At 30.1% G+C, this 20,026-nt stretch overlaps 4 protein-coding genes across 6 annotated transcripts in view; 2 read left to right on the plus strand and 2 right to left on the minus strand.

Annotated features, from left to right (window-relative positions):
• The first annotated feature begins 454 nt into the window (after positions 1-454).
• On the plus strand, positions 455-1,631 carry LOC112688887 (BBSome-interacting protein 1). The gene is made up of 2 exons (XM_025562301.1): positions 455-753; positions 1,304-1,631. The coding sequence occupies exon 2, from the start codon at positions 1,309-1,311 to the stop codon at positions 1,534-1,536; it is 228 nt and encodes a 75-aa protein (XP_025418086.1). The 5' UTR covers positions 455-753; positions 1,304-1,308; the 3' UTR covers positions 1,537-1,631.
• LOC112688885 (LMBR1 domain-containing protein 2 homolog) lies at positions 1,553-7,020 on the plus strand. Its single transcript, XM_025562299.1, has 12 exons — positions 1,553-1,726; positions 1,859-2,016; positions 2,548-2,715; positions 3,184-3,394; positions 3,468-3,644; positions 5,312-5,486; positions 5,749-5,930; positions 6,004-6,137; positions 6,199-6,304; positions 6,371-6,572; positions 6,640-6,732; positions 6,795-7,020. Exons 1-12 carry the CDS (start codon positions 1,553-1,555, stop codon positions 6,977-6,979), a joined length of 1,965 nt encoding a protein of 654 aa, XP_025418084.1. The 3' UTR covers positions 6,980-7,020.
• Positions 3,657-4,963, minus strand: LOC112688886 (WD repeat-containing protein 92). Its single transcript, XM_025562300.1, has 2 exons — positions 4,448-4,963; positions 3,657-4,389 (listed from the first exon to the last, which is right to left on the minus strand). The coding sequence occupies exons 1-2, from the start codon at positions 4,848-4,850 to the stop codon at positions 3,722-3,724; spliced, it is 1,071 nt and encodes a 356-aa protein (XP_025418085.1). The 5' UTR covers positions 4,851-4,963; the 3' UTR covers positions 3,657-3,721.
• A 4,649-nt stretch (positions 7,021-11,669) lies between the features above and the next one.
• Positions 11,670-20,026, minus strand: part of LOC112688884 — a gene marked incomplete at its 5' end in the record, with an annotated part of 33,974 nt that continues 25,617 nt past the window's right edge. For all 3 annotated transcript variants that reach the window (XM_025562297.1, XM_025562298.1, XM_025562296.1), the window contains 15 exon segments: positions 11,670-12,178; positions 13,265-13,454; positions 14,523-14,761; positions 15,027-15,297; positions 15,398-15,636; positions 15,734-15,982; positions 16,200-16,400; positions 16,471-16,839; positions 16,917-17,675; positions 17,756-17,944; positions 18,019-18,612; positions 18,763-18,948; positions 19,026-19,238; positions 19,366-19,557; positions 19,789-20,010. In XM_025562297.1, coding sequence (XP_025418082.1) covers positions 11,940-12,178; positions 13,265-13,454; positions 14,523-14,761; positions 15,027-15,297; positions 15,398-15,636; positions 15,734-15,982; positions 16,200-16,400; positions 16,471-16,839; positions 16,917-17,675; positions 17,756-17,944; positions 18,019-18,612; positions 18,763-18,948; positions 19,026-19,238; positions 19,366-19,557; positions 19,789-20,010 — 4,352 coding nt within the window.

Genomic DNA, 20,026 nt, shown 5'->3' on the forward strand with positions numbered 1-20,026 from the left:
GTTGCATATCGTAACCGCAGAAATCGGGCGAGATTTTATAGTGCGATACCGACGACTATGAATATAATTTAAGTATATTTAGAAAATGTATTGGTAATCAATTCATATAATTATGTGTGATAAAAATATAGCAGCACCATTCTTATCTGCTACCTTTTTTTAACACGCTATCTCGGTTATGTTTGCATTGGTCTTTTGCTTAGATCATATACTATTGTACCTATATGATTCAAGGTCTTATGACTGGCAAGCATTTCAGTTATCATATAGAGTTCAATGTCCTCATGATTATAAAATCAATCACTGATTTATTATCACTTATCATGGGCAGATGATCGTGGTCACGGTCTTAGATCCTCTAAGACCGTGATCATGGTTATCATTTATCACTAACTACCAGCTTATAATTGCCAACATAGGTATATTGTTATTGTGTAATACCATTGATTACAAATACAAAATAGTAAAAGTATTTATAATCAATGATAATACTTTTTAAACGTTGATGTAATACAGTCGGAAACGTGTCATCGGTACGGGTTGGTTCTAAGAAACCGTTTCTTGTTCGAAATCCTGTCCAAAGAAAAATACATGAGATAATGTATATTATTTGGCAATATTAACTGTGAACTGTGGTACTACTGAACAATTATAGGTTCTGTTGATTTTTCAAAACTATTATTTGCCTAAGTTCTTGAGTTTCAAAAACAAACACATTGAATTGGTAGGACAACGGTTAGTTGGTAAAATTTGGTAAGTATTTGGCACTTGATAGAAAATTAATTCTTATAAAGTTTTGGTTTTTACCCAATTTATTTTTCATTATGATCAATGTCAAACTGTGTGTAATATGGACTTAGATATTTGGCATAAACCCTATAGGTTTTAGAACATTTTTATATCTGTTAACTACTTAATTAATCATTATTTTTAATTAGTTAACATTTTTTTTTTTATTACACCGATTTATTTGTTTTTCTGTCATAAATATAATTATGATTCTATAAATATATTTTAATAAATCTATTCTGTTTAAAATTTGTCCATATACATTGATGCATTTTTTTTTTTAATTTTGGTTAAAAGTAAAATATAAATTTATATTAAATGATTGTTTTAAAATCTGTTTTGTTTTTTAGCAATCAAATGTATAGATACATAATATTTAAAACTTATGTTACCTAATTAATTACCTTAGAAAAATATTAAGTTAAAAATGTAATTTTTAAACTAAATTAAGAGTCAAACAGCACTACTATTAATATTGTATTATATTGTCGCGTACATATTTTATATTTTTCAGTTGGTATGCAGGATGACAATTCATCTCTTGAACCATCAGGGGGAAATATTACACCAGTATTAGAAAACTCAGTATCAATTAAACATTTTGTACCAAAAGTTGGATTATTGCATCATAAAGAATCTCCACAGCTGATACTATGTAAACCTAAATTGATGCCTTTGAAATCTATGACACTGGAAAAATTACAAAAAATGCAATCTGAAGCTGAAAAAAAATTGTCAAATAGATAATTTAAAAATATTAAAAATGACTGTAGGAATATTTAGTGCAGAAGTTATATTTGCTCTTATTTTAACTACAGTATTACTTAATCGTTATGGGAATTGGAAAACTCAAAATATTGTTGTTACATTTGCCGTTCTTATTTCTTGGTATTTTTCTCTATTAATTATCTTCGTTCTTCCCATCGATATATCTTTAGTAAGTTATTTTATTATTGTTAGATTAATAGATTTATTCTTATGTTATAGTATACTACTAATTATTTATTCTTTTAATATTATTTTCAATAAATAATGTGATTTACATTTTTTTATTTTTTTAAAAATTTAGGCAGCTTATCGAAAATGTATTCAAGATAAGCCTTATCATAACATCACAAATTCTAGTCAAGAACCGACCACTTGTAAAACACCATGGAGTTATGTGCCAGAATCTACATTACCAAACATGTGGAGAGTTGTTTATTGGACTTCTCAATTTTTAACATGGTATATTAACTATTAAGTATTTACAGTTTAATAAATTCTTGGTAGCTTAAAATTTGTTCATATAGTCTACCCTACATTTAGAAATATCCATAGCACTTGAGTTAAGGTCATAATTCAGACTAATGTATTATTTTTAATTAAACTTTAAGTTTGATTATAAAGTGTATTGATTACTTGTATTTTTAATCATAACACAATATGTGTGTTATATAAGAGTTTTAGGTGCAATTTATTGACTTTAATTGTATTGGTCAGAATCATCCTATTAGTCTTTAATATATTGCATAAAAAAGGAGCTCTGTTTGAATTTATATAAAATTATTACTTGTTAATAAATCTAATTTGTAAAATAATTTAAATGAATTAAATAATTACCTGGGAGTGTGCTTAAAGAGTAATTTTAATTTTTTAAATATTTTAAATTTGTTTGATTGGAATTGCTGAGTCAGAAAATATTTTATTTTGTTAGTGCAATTATAATTTTATTATTTGTTATATTATGTATATTAATAAAAAATAAAAAATTTATAGGTTTATCATGCCAGTTATGCAATATTATGTCAAATCTGGAGAGTTTACACTGAAAGAGAAACTAAAAAATGCTATCAAAAGCAATACACTTTATTACAGTACATTATTATCAATTGTTACAATACTTATAATTTACATTGCTCTTAAACCAGATGTACATTTAGATTGGTGAGTATACTATTACAATTTATAACCATAGATATATGAATAAATTTACAAATATTAAAACTTGAGAATTTTAGCTAAGTATAATTTTAAATTATATATAAATAAAAATATCTTACCTAGTATTTAAATTAAAAATGGAGATTTGAAGTTTCTTTTTAGTTAAATATGATAAATTATTTAAATTATAATTATAAAATTAAAATGTTACTTTCAAATTATTGGGCTTTACATGTTTATTATAATTTTTAACTGTCAATGCTTCACTAAATTAAATGTTATACTTATAATATAATTACATAAAATATAAATATAAATTAATAAAAGCTTTTTTTAAAATTAGTTTAGTCCGTTTTTTCAAATAAAATCAACTAAAATTGTTTTTATAAATTAAATAATTTATACCTCTTGTTCCAGAATAAAAATAAAGTAATTATAATAATAATGTATTTAAATATTATATAATTTCAGGCAAAAATTAAAAGCTATTGCATCATCTGCTAGTAATACATGGGGATTGTTTCTTTTAATATTATTACTAGGTATTGCATTAGTTGACATTCCAAGAGAATTATGGAGATCTAGTCAAATCGAATATACATTAAAAAAAGTATATTTTAAACTATCAAAACTTAATACAGAAAAATTAGAATCTGAAGGTGCTTTAGAAGATGTTCTTGAAGTATTTATATTTATAATTATGTTGTAATGAATTTATAATTATTTGTGTATGAAACTAAAAGGTTTTTTTTTAGTCTATAAAAAGTGTAAGTCTCAATATAAATCCAAATGATCCACTGTATGATTGTTTTCAAATAATCTTGAAAAAAGTTCCTGAAGATCAACGTGATTTTTTGACAAATGTAAGATCAAATTTAAGGAATTCTACACCAGCTCCTTCAATTGGCATGCTTACTCGACTTCATAAACAAGTAACTAAAGAAATACATAATTTTATTGTTCAAAAAAAAAAAATTAATTGATATATACATAAACAAAAACTATGATTTCAATGTAAGTTAAGTTTTGTTGTTATTAATAGTCTAATGTTTTGATCAAATGATGTACATATTGCTAACCCCAATTTGCTTGGACACCAGCGGAAATTATTGATTGGTTGAGTTGATATCAGCTGATTCTGAATCAATTGTAATTTTCCTGGATTTGTTATCAAATCTCCGTCAGATTCGGTTTTATATCTTTCTTCAGGGTATTTATATTTCCATATGTATATTGAACCATTTCCTCCAGTTGTAGTAAATATTTCTCGATTTTGAGGCAGATGCCTTACTGTCCAAATTGTATGTTTATGTAAATTATTTTTTATGTAGCCAAATCCTTTTGTAGGATGCTGCACTTTTGTATCAAATACATAAAAATGTGATTCAATTGTTGTGGCTATTAGCTTATTCATTTTAATGTCTCTTCTATCGAATTCTAAACTGCAAACTCCATTTGATACATTGGTTTCCCAACGCAATGCCATTGCTTTTAAATCTAACATTTTTATGTCTCCGTTATCATAACCAGCACACACAATTCGTTCTTCTGAATTATAAGAATTCCCAAAAGCTACTGCCCAACAATCTCTTTTTTTAGCACCAACAGCAGTTTCCATTTTTGCAACTGGTAATTTTTCTCTTGGATCCCATATTTTCACGGAACCATCCTTTCCACCTAAGATTATTATTTGATTATTTTTAATATGTATTTGTATTTGACCTATTATACATACCAGTCACTAATTCTGGAGCACCACATCCAACCCCAAGTCCGCCAACACCATCAATGCAATATATAAGCCCTTGATGAGCTTTTATGGAATAAATTGCTTTAGCTGAATATTCCAAGTCAACAATTTCTAGGTCACCTTTATAATTTCCAACTGCCAAATGTCTTTTATTACTTAAACTTGCTTGAAAAGTTGCACATTCAATAGCAACTGGTTTTTCATATTCTTGTATAGTTTGAATTTCATTATCGTCTAGTCCATATATATTTATAACACCTTTCAGATTTGGTTTACCTCCAACTGCTATATACTTAGCAGTATTATGAATCCATTGACAATCTTTTAACTGGTAGTCAACTGGTTTTTCTCTGTGAATAATTATCTGTGGCTTACTTAATTTCTCCATTTTATTTTAATTAAATTACATTTATGTAGAATATGCTATGTTTAAATTTCATTAAACATTATGTTAAGAATTGTTGCTATGGTTACTAAGTAGTATGTGTCATCAATGATTCAAATAATATTTGATTACAATCAAAAAATTATACTCATGGATAAGATGTTATCTCTTAGCCAATTGTTCTAATTTATTTAAGATCAAAAATGTAGTAAATATAAATGTGTTAAAATTTACAATATTTTTTCTAAGATAGAATTTTAAGAATTCATTGCTAAGTTCTATCTTAATATTCTAAATTTTTATAAAAATTGGAAATAAGTTTTGTATGTATTCGTTTTCTGTTTTATCTATTTTCCATTTCAAAAATTAAAAAATAAAAGAATATTTAGAAAAAAAAATTTAAAAGTAATTTTCATTACTACTTTAATATAAATATAAAATATATTATGAATGTTCATTTTTAGTTAATTGTAGCTGTACATATGTATCAACGTACAGATACTCAAGGAAGTTTAATGCTAGAAAAAGCTATTTTTTTGGAAGATATAAATTCGAACATGTCATCAAGAGAACAAAAATTTAAAAAAATGTTTGATAAACCTTCAAAACTAAATAAATATGTTGATACATCTACAATTGGTGAGATATTTAATTTAAAAATGTAATATCAATATTATTATATTTTTGTTTTATTATATGTTCAATTGAAACTCTATTATATATTTTCATTGTATTGAATAATTATTAAATAGTGTATATCTATGAATATATAATATAAAATTGTATATTTTATAATTATTTAATTGTGAATATAATCATTAAGATTTTAAGATGATATTTTTAATGATATTATAACCTAACATAGTATGTTATATTATATACATGTCTAATTTGTTTATAGAATGGTATTGGTGGTGTTGTATACATCCTATGATGCTTAAAATATTGTCAGTCATAACTGGTGTGCTTTCGGTTGTAATTGTATGGTCTGAAATGACATTTTTTAAAAAACAACCAGTTCTTTCTATTTTTGCTCTCATGGTTAATGTAGCAAAACAAAATAACGATTATGTCATGATACAGGTAAATATTTAAGTATAGTCAAGATCAAATAAATTATATAATTATTTTTAATGGTTATTACATTGTTTTACAGTTATTATCTACAATATCAATTGCTTATTTAGCATATTGTACATATTCAACAATATTTAAAATAAAATTGTTAAATATTTACTACCTGGCACCAAACCATCAAACTACTGAAAGTAGCTTAATATTTTTTGGATTGTAAGTATTTTCTAAATTTAATATCTATTGCAACTTAAATTAATGAATATTGTTCTGATAGATTATTGAGTCGCCTAACATCTCCAATGTGTTTAAATTTTCTTGGACTTATTCATATGGATAGTCATGTGATCAAAAGTCGTATTCTAGAAACTGATTATACACAAGTGAAATATTATTAAATAGTTTTATTTTATTTCATTGTTTTATTTATTAGTTTATATTGTTTCTAGATAATGGGACATATGGATGTTATTAAAATAATAAGTGATGGTTTTAATGTATACTTTCCTACTCTTATACTAGCTGTGTGTTTAGCAACTTATTTTAATGTCGGAACGAGAATTTTATCTATACTAGGATTTCCTCAATTCATAGAGGATGATGATTTAGTGAGTGATTATATTCAAGAAGGACGTTTATTAGTTATCCGAGGTAAATTATTTGTATTAATAAATATTCATTAAATCAACTATAGTATGTTTTTTTTTTTTTAATTTAGAAAAAGAAAGACGTGAGCGTAAATTAAGAGGGAATGAAATGCGCCGTAAATATAGAGAAAGATCATTACCGACTGCAAATGATGTTGAAGAAAGTATGTATAGCTTACATATGAATTTAAATTATTAAATAGGGATAATAATGAAAATTTTATAGGAGTTCCACCATCTCGGAAAGGCAACATGAAATCATATTTGTTGGATAATGCTGAGCCCATTGATCGAACTTATCAAAGTTATACTATAAATAATACACTTGAAGCAGATAGACAGCTACCTGATGTGAGTACTAGACCAACTAGTACGTGGGAACCACCAAGAAATATATTTAGTGATTTATAGTATTATAAGTAATAAAAAAAATTATGTGTAATTCATAATAATTATATTTGTTGTATGATTTTATGTTCATTTATTAAAGTAATATTATATACTTGAAAATAATTTTTTTTTCTCAAAATATTTTCTGAACAATTTTCATATTTTATACAATATTTTGCCTTTAAAATGTGTAATTTTATTATTAAATTGTATTATGTCAAATTTGACGTACTATTAGTTTAATAAATTATAGTTTTTATCAATAGTGTACTATAAAAATAAAAACTATAAAATTATTCCTAAACTATACATAATTAATTTATTAAGGTTATTAAGGTGAGTATTATTAATCTTTTGGTGCGATTTTAGAATATATATATATATATATAAATTAAAAATATAAAACTCATTTGAAAAGCTTAAATTAGTTAGACTTTTTCTATACAGTTTTGATTTATCATTTTCGTATGTGCATGTGCAAAACAATATGTGTTTTTTAAATAGCAACACCTATTTTGAACACCATGTTTGAATAGGCCTATATTTTCAAAGTAATTTAGATAATAATTAATAATTAATATATGGTTTTAAATTCAAAATTAATTGAAAGACATCTATTTAAATTTTTTAAAAAAAGTACATTTTTACTATTCATTAAAATGTATAAAACCATTTATAATTATTTATTATTGGTTCTTTATTGTATATTTTTTAGGTATTTTTATTTAAAAGTGTGTTTTGAAAAATATTGACATAATATGAATACAAAATTATTTATTAAAATTGTATTACAACAGTTTAACCAAAGCTCGTGGATTCAATCTAATTTAAGCTAAAACTTGAAATTCCGCATTAATATTATTTACTCTAGGTAGTTTATGTACTACTTTTACAGAATATGATATGATCTATGGTTAATCAATATTTTTCTATTTTAATAAAAAGTGTATTGTGAATGATACTTAGTTGGGTATTGTTCAACAAACATTTCTGCTGGCTGACGAGAATTTCTATTGCATCAATCAAAAATTAAAAGCATTAGTAAATTTTCTTGGTTTTTAGTTAATTCTTAATATGTGTTTAGTAAGTTAGTCTTATTTATAACAGTTTTTAATGGTAAATACTTGAAAATATTCAATAAACAGACAGTGGCGTATTTACGGGGGGGGGGGGGGGGCCTGGTACCCCTGGACCCCTCCAAGAACCTTTCAAAAAATAAAAAATTAACAAAATTTTTTACATATTTGCAGAATTGGTTATGTTAAACATTTACAGGGAAGTTGAAATTACTGTTGATGAAGTGATAGAGGAGTTGACCAAAAAATCGAGACAACTAGAATTTATTTTATAACAATACTTTATAATATATAATGCTAAATACAATACATAGGTACATATATATAATATTACATAAGACTATACGATTATTACATTATATATTTAGTTCAACTTCCTCTAAAAACTGCATAAAGACGTAACTATTATAATATAATATATAGATTATATTAATTATGTATAAACTGTGGACCCCCCAGAAAAAATTGAAAATACGCCACTGAATAAGGAACCAATAAAAAATAATTATAAATGGTTTTATGCATTTAAATGAATGTTAAAAAAGTTTTTTTTTAAAAAAAAAATTGAAATTGTTCTTATTCAGTTAATTTTGAATTTAGAACCATAGTTGTTAAATTTAATTTACTTTAAAAAAGAGGCCTACCCAAATACGGTGTTAAAATAGGTGTTGCTATTTGAAAAAAACACATATTGTATCGCGTATGCACATACATCAACATTTGAAATCTGCATTTATATACTACTAGCTTGTAAAATAAAAAAAAAATTGATTCAATCCAATGTAATTCGACCAATAAATTTAGTGTTCCTTAAATTGGTGATCACATGGTATATAAAAATATAAATACAAAAAAAATACATGTATATATATATGGTATAACTTTATAAATAAACAGAGCTATACAAAGAAACAAATAGGTATTTGTTTGGTTGCCATTTCCAATGACGCGTTGATCAGGGGTGAAGTACGAGTATTAAAGTTGAGGATACATTAAAATAATACGTTACAACCCCCCCCACATTTATAACTTTATATGTATTTATGATATAAGGGACACAGTCTTTTATTTTTTATTTCATATTTTTTTTCATATGAGTAGTTTACTATTCCATCATTCAACATTTCATTAATTAAATCATCAGGCATAGTGGCGAATGACAATATTACAATATTTTAATATTTAGATACGAATATCACGCCAGAAATAAATAAATCGTAAAATAAAAATCAACCAATAACTACGATAACACATCAACGCAAAAAGCAATGACGATTACAATAATGTACATTTTAAAATGAAATAATAAATACGGACGCGAGACATGTCTCATAAAGCAATGATAATTTCCACTCAATAACCTATTTCTCCTCACACCGTGCCTTGAAAAACGAGACGCTGCATCGGGTCGTCTCATAATATTAATTTTTATATCTGTATTTGGATGTTTATAGAATTTATTATGCCACAACGGACGACAGCTTGCGTGCACGATCCGCAACTAATCTATTTTAAGAATACTAATACGGTGTGGCACAAAAGTAAAACTATGATAAATATTGAAGTATATATCATACAAAAATAAATAAAATATAATAAAACCAAATTATGAATTCGTATTAAAAGTAGATAGACATTGTCTCATTGTTTCCTATAACGCTTCGCCACTGGCGTTGATCCATTCTGTTATTTGGTATATTGAATATTAACTCCACGGACGAGGGGTTTTTTTCGTGAATTTTGTATTTTTTATCGTTTTTATAAAGTATTATAAAAGCATAAATTACAACAAAAATATTTAAATTATAAAAAAAACCTAATCAGTTCTGAGAAAAAGGTTGTGCCCATATGAGACTGCTCATCCATAATCACGCATTTACTAAAATATTTTATTATCAATTTTATACTATAGTTCTATTTTCTTATTTCACTAAGTTATTCAAAAACCATTTTTCTTTAATTTAAAATAAATTGTTTAGGTACTTTTATTGACTATGAAATATTTTGTTTTGGTTATTATATCTATATATATATTTTATATAATAATTCATTTTTATATTTCTATATTTATGTACTTCTTTTTCTTTAAATCTTTTATTTAATAATACTGAATTATTATTCATATCAATGTTAAGTCCAATCAAATTACGTGTCATCCACCATTATTGTCACCTTGTCACTATTCAATAAATGAATAAAAAGCAAAGTCGAAGGATTAGGAAAAAGTATTCGGTTGAGTTTTTTGAAAAAACGTTTAAAGTGTTGAAAAGATGATGTACTTGTATTTTAATGCAATAGGTTCACATTAATAAAAATTTAAAAAAATATAAATAGCCAAGAGCGCCTAAAAGATAAATATGTTATTGAATGTGAGTGTTGTCTGAAATAAAAACATAATTATTAGAGACAGGAGAATACACGGTTTGTATTTTACTTGTAAGTGGTGATCATGGTGATCTAATGATTAGCGTAAATATGGTGGCCGGGAGGCTTGTAAAGATTCATTCAACGTTTTTTGTAATCTTTCTAAAATCCATTCAATTTCACAAATAATAGATTAAATATAAAGTTTTTTTCCTTAAAATATCGAATTCATGAATAAACATAAAGTTAATATTATAAATATTAAATGCTTGTAATTCTGAATAATCCATTTATAACTTACATAAGTATGTAAAAATTTTTTACCAATACTCGATGATTCAAGTGATCCATTTAAAATAATTATATTGAAAGGACGAAAAGAAGAAAAACAAGTTTTAAAAAAGCATATCCGTTTAATTATTATTTTTATAATTATCACACAGCATTGGATTCTAGTTATCTAGTTTTACATTTATATAAAAAAATAACTGTTACATGATGTTTGTAAAATGAAATACATTGAAATAAGTTAAAATGTTACTTTTTAATTTGATAAGACAATCTTATATAAATGTGTCTTATAATATAATAACTATTTATTCTAGTACCTACATTGTTAATTAATGACTCGAAAAGAATACTTAACAGTTTTGATTTAAGTAGGAGTAATAAAGTTAGTCATTTTTAACGATTTTCTAATGACTGAAAATATAATATGTTTATTTAGGAAGTTAAGTTTTTATATATTTTTTTATTTTTATTTTGTTAATAAATTAATAGTTTTTGTATATCACACTATTCATACATAACATCATTGCCGATTAATGTTAAACGATTATACATATTTACTTCTAATATATTACATATACCTTAAAACTAAATGTAGACAAGTCTTCCGAAAGCTCGTATATTATACAGTTAATTTGAATAACAATATATGCATCAATTATTTGTGCATATAATATTTAGATAGACAATATAATACGTGTGGGTAGGTGTATATGCATATATTATTTTTATATCTAACCGATATTGGAAGCTATGAAATATAATATAGAGTAACCTAAGCGTTCGGAAGAAATGTCCGTACAACAATTAAAACATGAATAATAATTAGTGCACGTTAGAATTTATTATTTACGTTTTAATTGTGTAATTTTGACTAAGGAAAATTATCGTATGCGGTCGGAAAAGGCCTTTAATCGGGGAACACTCGTCGTTTCGTGTTAATCGTACACTTTTCATAGTTAATTCGTTAAATGTCTTTTTTCTTTTTTTTGTTGACTAAAATTGTATTAAACAGTTACATATTTATACACATGTATAGATATGTATTTAAATCGTGAGTGTCTACAGCTAATTAAAGGCCTACGCGACTTATCACAAACATGGCAAATTATTAACAGTCGTAAATTACATAATGAGGTTTAGGCGGGCGATCGCATGCACAATGTGCGGCGTGCCTAAACGAGTAGTAGTAAAAAAAAAAAAATAAAAATATTACAAAAAAAAGTAATAGTATTACAAAAATGATTTTGTGATCATGTTAAATAGTCCGGTGACGGTTCGGACGTCTGGTCGTGGTTCATGAACATCGGGTTGGGTACTTGGGTCGGATGGGGTAGCGGGCCGTTGACGTTCGGCGTTCTCCTGTAAGCCATCAGCCAACACGACACGGCCACGGCGACGGCCACCAGTGCCAGTAGGGCTGTGATGACAAGGGCGACGATCAGCCCGATGACCGACACGCAAATGTCTTCCGTGGGCTGAGTGATCGGCGCTGGAACACGTTTAAAGGGAAAAATAAAAAAAATGCCCACGATTAGAACCGCCAGGAACGTACCCAGGAATTTTTTATGGGAGGGGGGTTAAAAATTTTTATTTTATTCGATAGCGGGAAATTAAAATACACTATATACTATTATTATACTATTTACTATTAAATCGTTGAGTATGTAGAAATTTCAATGAAGGGTCCGGTCCTAATTTATATCATGTGGTTGTAAATAACTTTTAATTTGTAATTATAATGAATATATAATAACATAATTATTATTTTTTATATTATAAAATCACCTAATTTTTGGAAAAATTTAAAACTCTCCCCGAAAAAAATTTGAAAATATGTCAGTGGGTATACAAGGCGGTCCATGAAGTCCAGTAAAATTCGAATTTTATCTAATACACGTTATTGAGCACGCAATGAGTCTTTAATGCAATTACTATATATGACAGGTATCTACTACGGTGTATTGTGATTTTAACGTTGTCAATCGTTGCTGCGAGTTCTTTACGGTTTTAACCGGACGCGTCGGGACCAACACACTGCTGCAGTTATTGTCATACAGCCAGATTTAAATAAAACTCTACTAAGTATTTTATCGTTGGAGTACATTTCTCTTCTCCCTGTCAAGAATAATTAGAAAATTCTCGCGGAAAACCCTGTAGAAACAGTATGGTATTGCAGTTGTACAACAAGTTTATTTGGCTGGTTAGTTGGCTCGAAAAACTCGAACGCGGAAAAAACGGAGCGAGTGAGAGTGAAAGTAGGTCGAATTTTACGACGGGGATCGTGGTAAAAGAAATGTTTGTATAATATTATCCGCTGTGGATTATTACACGTATAATAACATACATTACCGTTGTGTGATTACGTGAAAGTAAACGTATAGTTTTTTATTATGCCCTAATGTGGACTTTCGGTCCGATTGGTTTTCTAGAAAACGCTCGTGTCGCCGAATCGAATCACGAATCGATGATTTATTTTGTAACATCACGCAGTTTTTAGATCACGATGGATCACTGTTTGCGGCCCGTATTAAACACATGGTAATACTAATATGTTATGATTGCGTGATCGACGTACCTTCAGTGGGACCCATAAGCCGTTCTTCTCTGCGTTCGAACGTCAGAATAGCATTCGATTCGATCGTGATTTCTTCTCTCAGCTGTCCTCGTTGGACCACATCGATAGCGTCTTCGTCCTGTCTGTTATTGTCCTTGCTTATTTCACGTCGCCTACGTCTACCGAATGCGTTGTAGCCGCGACAATTCACCTGCACAAGACACGGATTTAATTAAAGACAAGTGAATACAGAAAATACGATTATATATATATACACTTATATATGTACACTTTTTTCGCGCGCAGACGTATTGACACTCAACAGACGGATTCGTTCTACGTGATCTTACCTAATCGTGCATCGTACACGTATAGGTATGATTGAAACAATTGTTCACGATGACTAATACGGGAATAAGACACACGCGATGGTTACACGCGCAGCGGTGGGAACTGAACGCGTCGATATAACATAAATGCATTATTTCGCCCTACCATTGTCGCATACACATACATAAGTAGGCACGTTGTTTTCTTGTCGCGCCATCGTGTCACTGCCAACGCGGTAGAACATGTAATAACATATACCAAATCCGATCATCACATGTTCACGTATGGGCAATTACTCCTACTCGCGTGGCCTTGTGAATCGCGGAAGGCGATTACCGTCTTACACCACAGTACAATGCCCGAATCAGTAGCTCAACTTTGTATAAAAGTATCCGTGGCCTCCACCAGAGATTTTTAAGACGTTTTATAGCCGAGAAAAATCGATATTTCTCTCTTATTATTTCCTTATCCCCTAATCATTTTTTAAGTGATCATATTTTTATAATTTCAGTATCCACCATTTCGAAAATACATAACATTTATATCACGTACTCCACATGAAGTTGCATTTTTAACGTATTCAATAATCGTTACGTAGAGACCGAATTTAAACGTCTCTACTAGCGGCCATTCACAGCTTCGTGGCAGACTGTTTGCTATAACAATTCTTTGAAGCGGCACTAACAGGTGACGCTGACTTTGAATTTGCTAGACTCGACACTGTTAATTACTATTTTTCACTTTGTTCTAGATACAATTAAACGCTCTTGGGTCACTTATATAATTGTTATAAAAGTTAATTCAATACGTGTACTTTTGGTTATCGCGAATTTCAAGCAGAAAAAAGAATAATGTTCGAGGCAATTTGCGCTGTAGGTAGTCGTATCCACCATTATAATATTATACGGTCCAAGTTGACGTTGATAATAATGATAATACGTATACGTACCGGTTGGCATTTGCCGAAGCACACGCGTATGTTACACTGGAATCGTATGTTGTCGGAACTCGGGAATTTGAATGCGTTGAAACCAGCCAACAACGACTGGGTGTCGGCATTGTAATCCCACTCGCCGAATATCGTCGGATCGGTCGCACATCCATTTTCGTCCGTTACTATGTACTCGTTTTCAACGTTGTCTTCGATCGTTTTCGCTACACAACTCCTGGCATATCCTCCGTAGATACCTGAACGGGTACGACAAAGCGAAATTAATTACTATTTATTATCGATATGGATATATGTTATTATACAGCGACATCGGTTTAAAACGGACTCTTGGTAGTATATGGAAACCACCCACGATAACATTTTAGATATTTTCCCCCGAAACTTGTCTAAATTATTATTTTTATTTTGTTTCTATGTGTTTTCGTTTTAAACAGTTTTATCCGTATATAATTAATTTATCATCGTATTTTATAAAAGAATCAGGATATTTTTCAAACATACTAGACGGTTGGACATCCACTTGTAACATGAGGTTGTCTCCAATTTCCGCTGAATTGATCTCTTGACCGGTGTGTGTGACTATTTTCATCAAACACGTGGGGGGCGGCCCGGTGTTCGCTATAGTACCAGCCGTAGTCAACATGGAAACATTAAAGCCAAGGGTGACGTTCTGTTCTCCTGTTTGGTACACACAACGTATGTGATAGGCTTGGGCTTTGTATGTTACCAGTTTCGGATGTTTTTGAATAACCAGCACGAAACTAGCTTGGCCCTATTCGCAGAAATCAAACATTCACCGACATTAGTTTATTCCATTTAACAGAGTACCTAAGCATTAAGAATTAAGAAAAAAAAACAACTCATGAACTCACGTTTACGTGTATAAGCCCGCAGTTACCAAAGTTCACTTTGAATATTTCAGTTTTAGGCGATGAGTCTTGCGCCATCGAAACGACTCGTCTACATTGTTCGTTTTTACTGTGGCCCTTCACGTACAACACTCCGTTGAATCCCTTCTCCGTGATATGGATTTCTACTTGGACTCCGTCCGACAAACATGTAACGACCATGTCTGGTCTTGGAAAATCTGTTCTAAATTGTGTTGTATTTTCTAAAAATAACATCATAATGTAATAAATTGAATCAATAAAATAAATAATTTTTGAAGAAATAATTTGTTATTATTTTTATAACTATGTTTAACATACTCGGTACACATTGTCCATAGATATTCAAACTGTAACCATGTTCGGTTGGACATATGCAACGTCCTCTTTCGTCTATAATTAATCCTCTATCTAATGCGCATACACAACGGCCGTTTTCGTCGATTTTAAATCCTAATTCAACAATACATCTACGGCATTCGTCTTCTTGGTTAAGAGCTGTACCCGGAGGACATACACATTCTCCATTTTCATTCCTTACGTATCCTTTTTCAATAGGACACTTCGAAACTAAAAAGTTATTCAAGTATATTTAATATTATTTATTATAATTTTACAATCATATATTTCACACATTATACCATAAATCACTTCTAAAACAATTATTCTAAATTAATAAAAGTCGATTTAAAACGTGAATCTTATATTAATCTCAATAATCGTAAACATATTGAAATTAGTTTAGCCTATTTTATAATAACGAATAAAAATAATTTAAAATATGTACCTTCGTCACATCGTATCGCAGCATTTCCTTGAGTACCCGGTAGACATTCACATGTCATGGTTCTTATAGGGTAGGTATCGAGGACTTTACATTTCGAGTTTATTCCGCAAGGAGATGAAGCATCACACGGGCTTACACATAATTTATTAATACAACCCGTTTGTGATGGACAATCCGAATCACTTTGACATCCGGTTTCGACTGTAAAAACACATTTATAAAATGATACCTCGATTTAATTTCTAATAAAATATTGCAATTCAATACGTACTCTTTTTGCAACTTGTTTCTACACTTCCGATATAACCTGGTGGACAAGCGCAGTCTGTGCGATGGTTATAAACTGTACACTCGGCCGGTTTAATGCACGGGTTGTTTTTGGTACACGGATCGATACATTTAGTGTTTATACACGCTTTGTCGATTGGACAATCTGTGTCAGAGCGACAACCAGCAACCACACAAGCTATCTGCGGATTTCCAACCATTCCAGGTGGACATTCACATATAGCTTGATGGTTGATACCATAACATTCAGCTGATGTTCCACAACTGCTACCATCTGCTGCGCATACGGCGACACAGATGCGGTTGATACAAGTGTGTTGACCAGAACAATCAGATTCAGAACGACATCCGGCTAAAAATGGAGAAATAAAGAAATTAAGGCATTTCATAAAATATGTGCCACTAGTTGATTCATATGACTTATCATACCTCTTGAACAATCGATCTCTGGGCTTCCGTCAAATCCAGCTAAGCAAGAGCAAACTGGTTTGTGATCCCATACTCTGCATTCGGAGTTCGGTCCACAGTTACATGGATCTATACACCTTCCATTTAAACAAGCTCGGTCTGATGGACATTGCGTGTCCGCAGTACAAGCAACAGCTGTCATAGGTGGTGTGATCTTGCAAGTGCCACTTCCACTACTCGCGTAACCACTGGGACATTCGCAAATCATCGTTCTTACTGGCAGCGAATCGATTACAACACATTCGGCTGGCCGTTTACAAGGTTCCAGAGTAGTACATGGGTTTTGGCATACATTATCAAAACAAGCTAATAGTGATGGACAGTCAGCGTCTTTGTTACATTCGGGTTGTACTTCTTGTCTACAGGCTACGTATGGGTTGCCGACTAGTCCCGGTGGGCAGCGACATAATGCAAAATGATTTTGTACTTTGCATTGAGCTTGAGACGAACAAGGATGTTCATAGACACATGGGTTGATACATTGTCCATTGATACATGAACGATCATCTGGGCAGTCGTTGTTGCTGCGACAACCGATTACTAAGCATCGGTCGTATGGGTTTCCTCTATAGCCACTCTTACAGCGACATTCTGGACGGCTAGCAACCGTGAAACATTCAGCATTTGGTCCACAAGGATCTTCTACTATGCATGGATTTAAGCAGTGGCCGTTAATACAAGCTTTACCAGATTCACATTCAGAATTTCTTTTACATCCGACTATAATACATTACAATTATTTTTATTAACGCTATTATAAAAAAAACGTTATGTGAATAGTTAAAGATTGAAAAACATACTTGTTCTGCAAGCAAAGTTAGGATTTCCGTTATAACCTTCTAAGCAAGAACATACTGGATGATGATTTTGGACGAAACATTGAGCATTTGTACCGCAATTACATGGGTTGCGGCACTGTTGGTTAAGACATGCTTCATTTGATGGACAGTCATCGTTGGTAGTACAACCTGGTGGCGAGGATACAATGACTGAAAAAAAAAAAAATAAAAAAATAGTTTAGATTTAAATTTTTTAATATATTATATTTGATATAAAATCCAACCTTGTTTGCATTCTCCTCCTTCATCAAGAACCCATCCTTCAGAACACGTACAAGTCATTGTTCTCACTGGTACACTGTCTAAGACTGTACACATAGCACTATCTGAACAAGGTTTTATTTCTCGACACGGGTTCACACATTTTTCTTTGATGCACGCAAGTCGACTGGCACAATCTACATCAATCTTACATTCAGGTTCTCCGAAAAGAGGTGGTGGTAAACGTTCACAATAAGTATTCGGGTCTCCCATTGGGAAGTTTTCTGGACATTTGCACGAAACGGCATGGTTTCTTACGAAACAAATAGCGTTTGAAGCACATGGAGGACTATGTTGTTCCGTGCATGGATTGATACAATGTTGGTCGAAGCACATGCGATCTGATGGACAGTCTATGTCATATGTACATTCGGTTCTTTCGCATTTCTCAAATGGATTGCCAAAGAAACCAGGTGGACATTGACATGCAGCACGATGATTATCACCATAACATTTTGCGGTCGGAGCACAAGGATCATTCAATAAACATGGTGGAACACATTCACCGTTGTAACATTGTTTGTCATAAGCACATTGATCATCTGATGTGCATCCCACTGAAATTATTTATGCTATGGTTAAATTTCTATAATATTATTAGGCTACTTCTGTTATTATAATTTAGACATAATCGGTAATAAATATCGAGCCAAGACATCAAGTAAATAAGTCAACTATAAGGTAAGAGAATTGAAAAAAATATTCACTTTTTATACAGCCTTGTTGCGGATTTCCGTAATATCCAGGCTTACAAATACAACTAGGATAATGATTATACACTTTGCAATCTGAGTTTGGCCCACAATTACATGGACTTACACACAATCTATTTATACATGACTCCTCTGGACTACATTCTGTGTTTGACACACATCCAACATTCGATATTGAAGCTATAACACGAAATAAATATATAAATATTTTGTGAATGATCATTTAGATATAAAAATAAATAAAATAGAGTAATTACGTGGAATGCATGCAATACGTGGATCTCCTGTATATCCATTTGGACATCTGCAAACAGGTTGGTGGTTTTGTGTATGACAGAATGATCCTCTACCGCAACTGTCATCTAAAGTACATGGACTAATACATTTTTGGTTGACACAACTTTTTTCTGGTGCACAGTCATCATTCTTCATACATTCTGGTTGAGGTGGTAACATAGGTGTTGCTTGTTCTAAAATTATATAATAAAAATAAAATACCAAATTTTGTCGTACAAATATGTATATATAAATGTAAAAATATGTATATATCAATTTAAGAATAGTTTTACAATAAATAGTATATTATTCAACACTTACGAAGCGAACATTCTATATGTGGATTGCCAGTATATCCTGGTGGACATGAACATGCTGATTGATGGTTTAGTGAAACACATTGTGCATTTATACCACAAGGGTCTATGCGACATGCTTCAACACACCCTTGATTCACACACCTCTCTGTCGACGGACACTCTAAGTCACTCTTACATTGAGGTGTGATGGGAACTGAAATTAATATAGTATAGTTTTAGAAAGTGCAATGTATTTGATTAACTATAAGTATTGGTTATTTAATATAGGCAAAGGGAAATATTCAATTATATTTCCTAGAAAAAATAATCTCAAATAAATGAGACTACTAATTGTTTTATAATTAATTAATTTCGATTGTATTTGAATAAAACTGTGAGTTAGATAAATTAAGAATAAAGTTAGACAGTGATATAAAAATTATACCTATTGGTTTGCATCGGCCATCAATAGTAGCTACAGTGTCTGGTCTACATTGACACATAATAGTTTTGTACGGAACCGTGTCTTGAACATGACATTCCTGATCGGGTGAGCAAAGGACAGATAAGGTACAAGGATTTTGACATCTTTGATTGATACATGCATGTTGTGATGGACAATCAGAATCTATTGTGCATTCAGGAGTTATTGATGGTACTCTTGACTCTATTTGAAACAAAAA

This window comes from Sipha flava, unplaced genomic scaffold (genome assembly GCF_003268045.1).
Source record: "Sipha flava isolate LNK unplaced genomic scaffold, YSA_version1 413_pilon_pilon, whole genome shotgun sequence".
Taxonomy (NCBI): domain Eukaryota; kingdom Metazoa; phylum Arthropoda; class Insecta; order Hemiptera; family Aphididae; genus Sipha; species Sipha flava.

What these genes read in the sequence shown, in the direction of transcription:
- LOC112688887 (XM_025562301.1), top strand. Translation starts at nt 1,309, where the DNA reads ATGCAGGATGACAATTCATCTCTTGAACCATCAGGGGGAAATATTACA.
- LOC112688885 (XM_025562299.1), top strand. Translation starts at nt 1,553, where the DNA reads ATGACTGTAGGAATATTTAGTGCAGAAGTTATATTTGCTCTTATTTTA. An exon ending in CCAGATGTACATTTAGATTG is followed by an intron (nt 2,716 to 3,183) that starts GTGAGTATACTA and finishes ATATAATTTCAG; the next exon opens with GCAAAAATTAAAAGCTATTG. An exon ending in ACGTTTATTAGTTATCCGAG is followed by an intron (nt 6,573 to 6,639) that starts GTAAATTATTTG and finishes TTTTTAATTTAG; the next exon opens with AAAAAGAAAGACGTGAGCGT.
- LOC112688886 (XM_025562300.1), bottom strand. Translation starts at nt 4,850, where the DNA reads ATGGAGAAATTAAGTAAGCCACAGATAATTATTCACAGAGAAAAACCA. An exon ending in TGCTCCAGAATTAGTGACTG is followed by an intron (nt 4,390 to 4,447) that starts GTATGTATAATA and finishes TAATAATCTTAG; the next exon opens with GTGGAAAGGATGGTTCCGTG.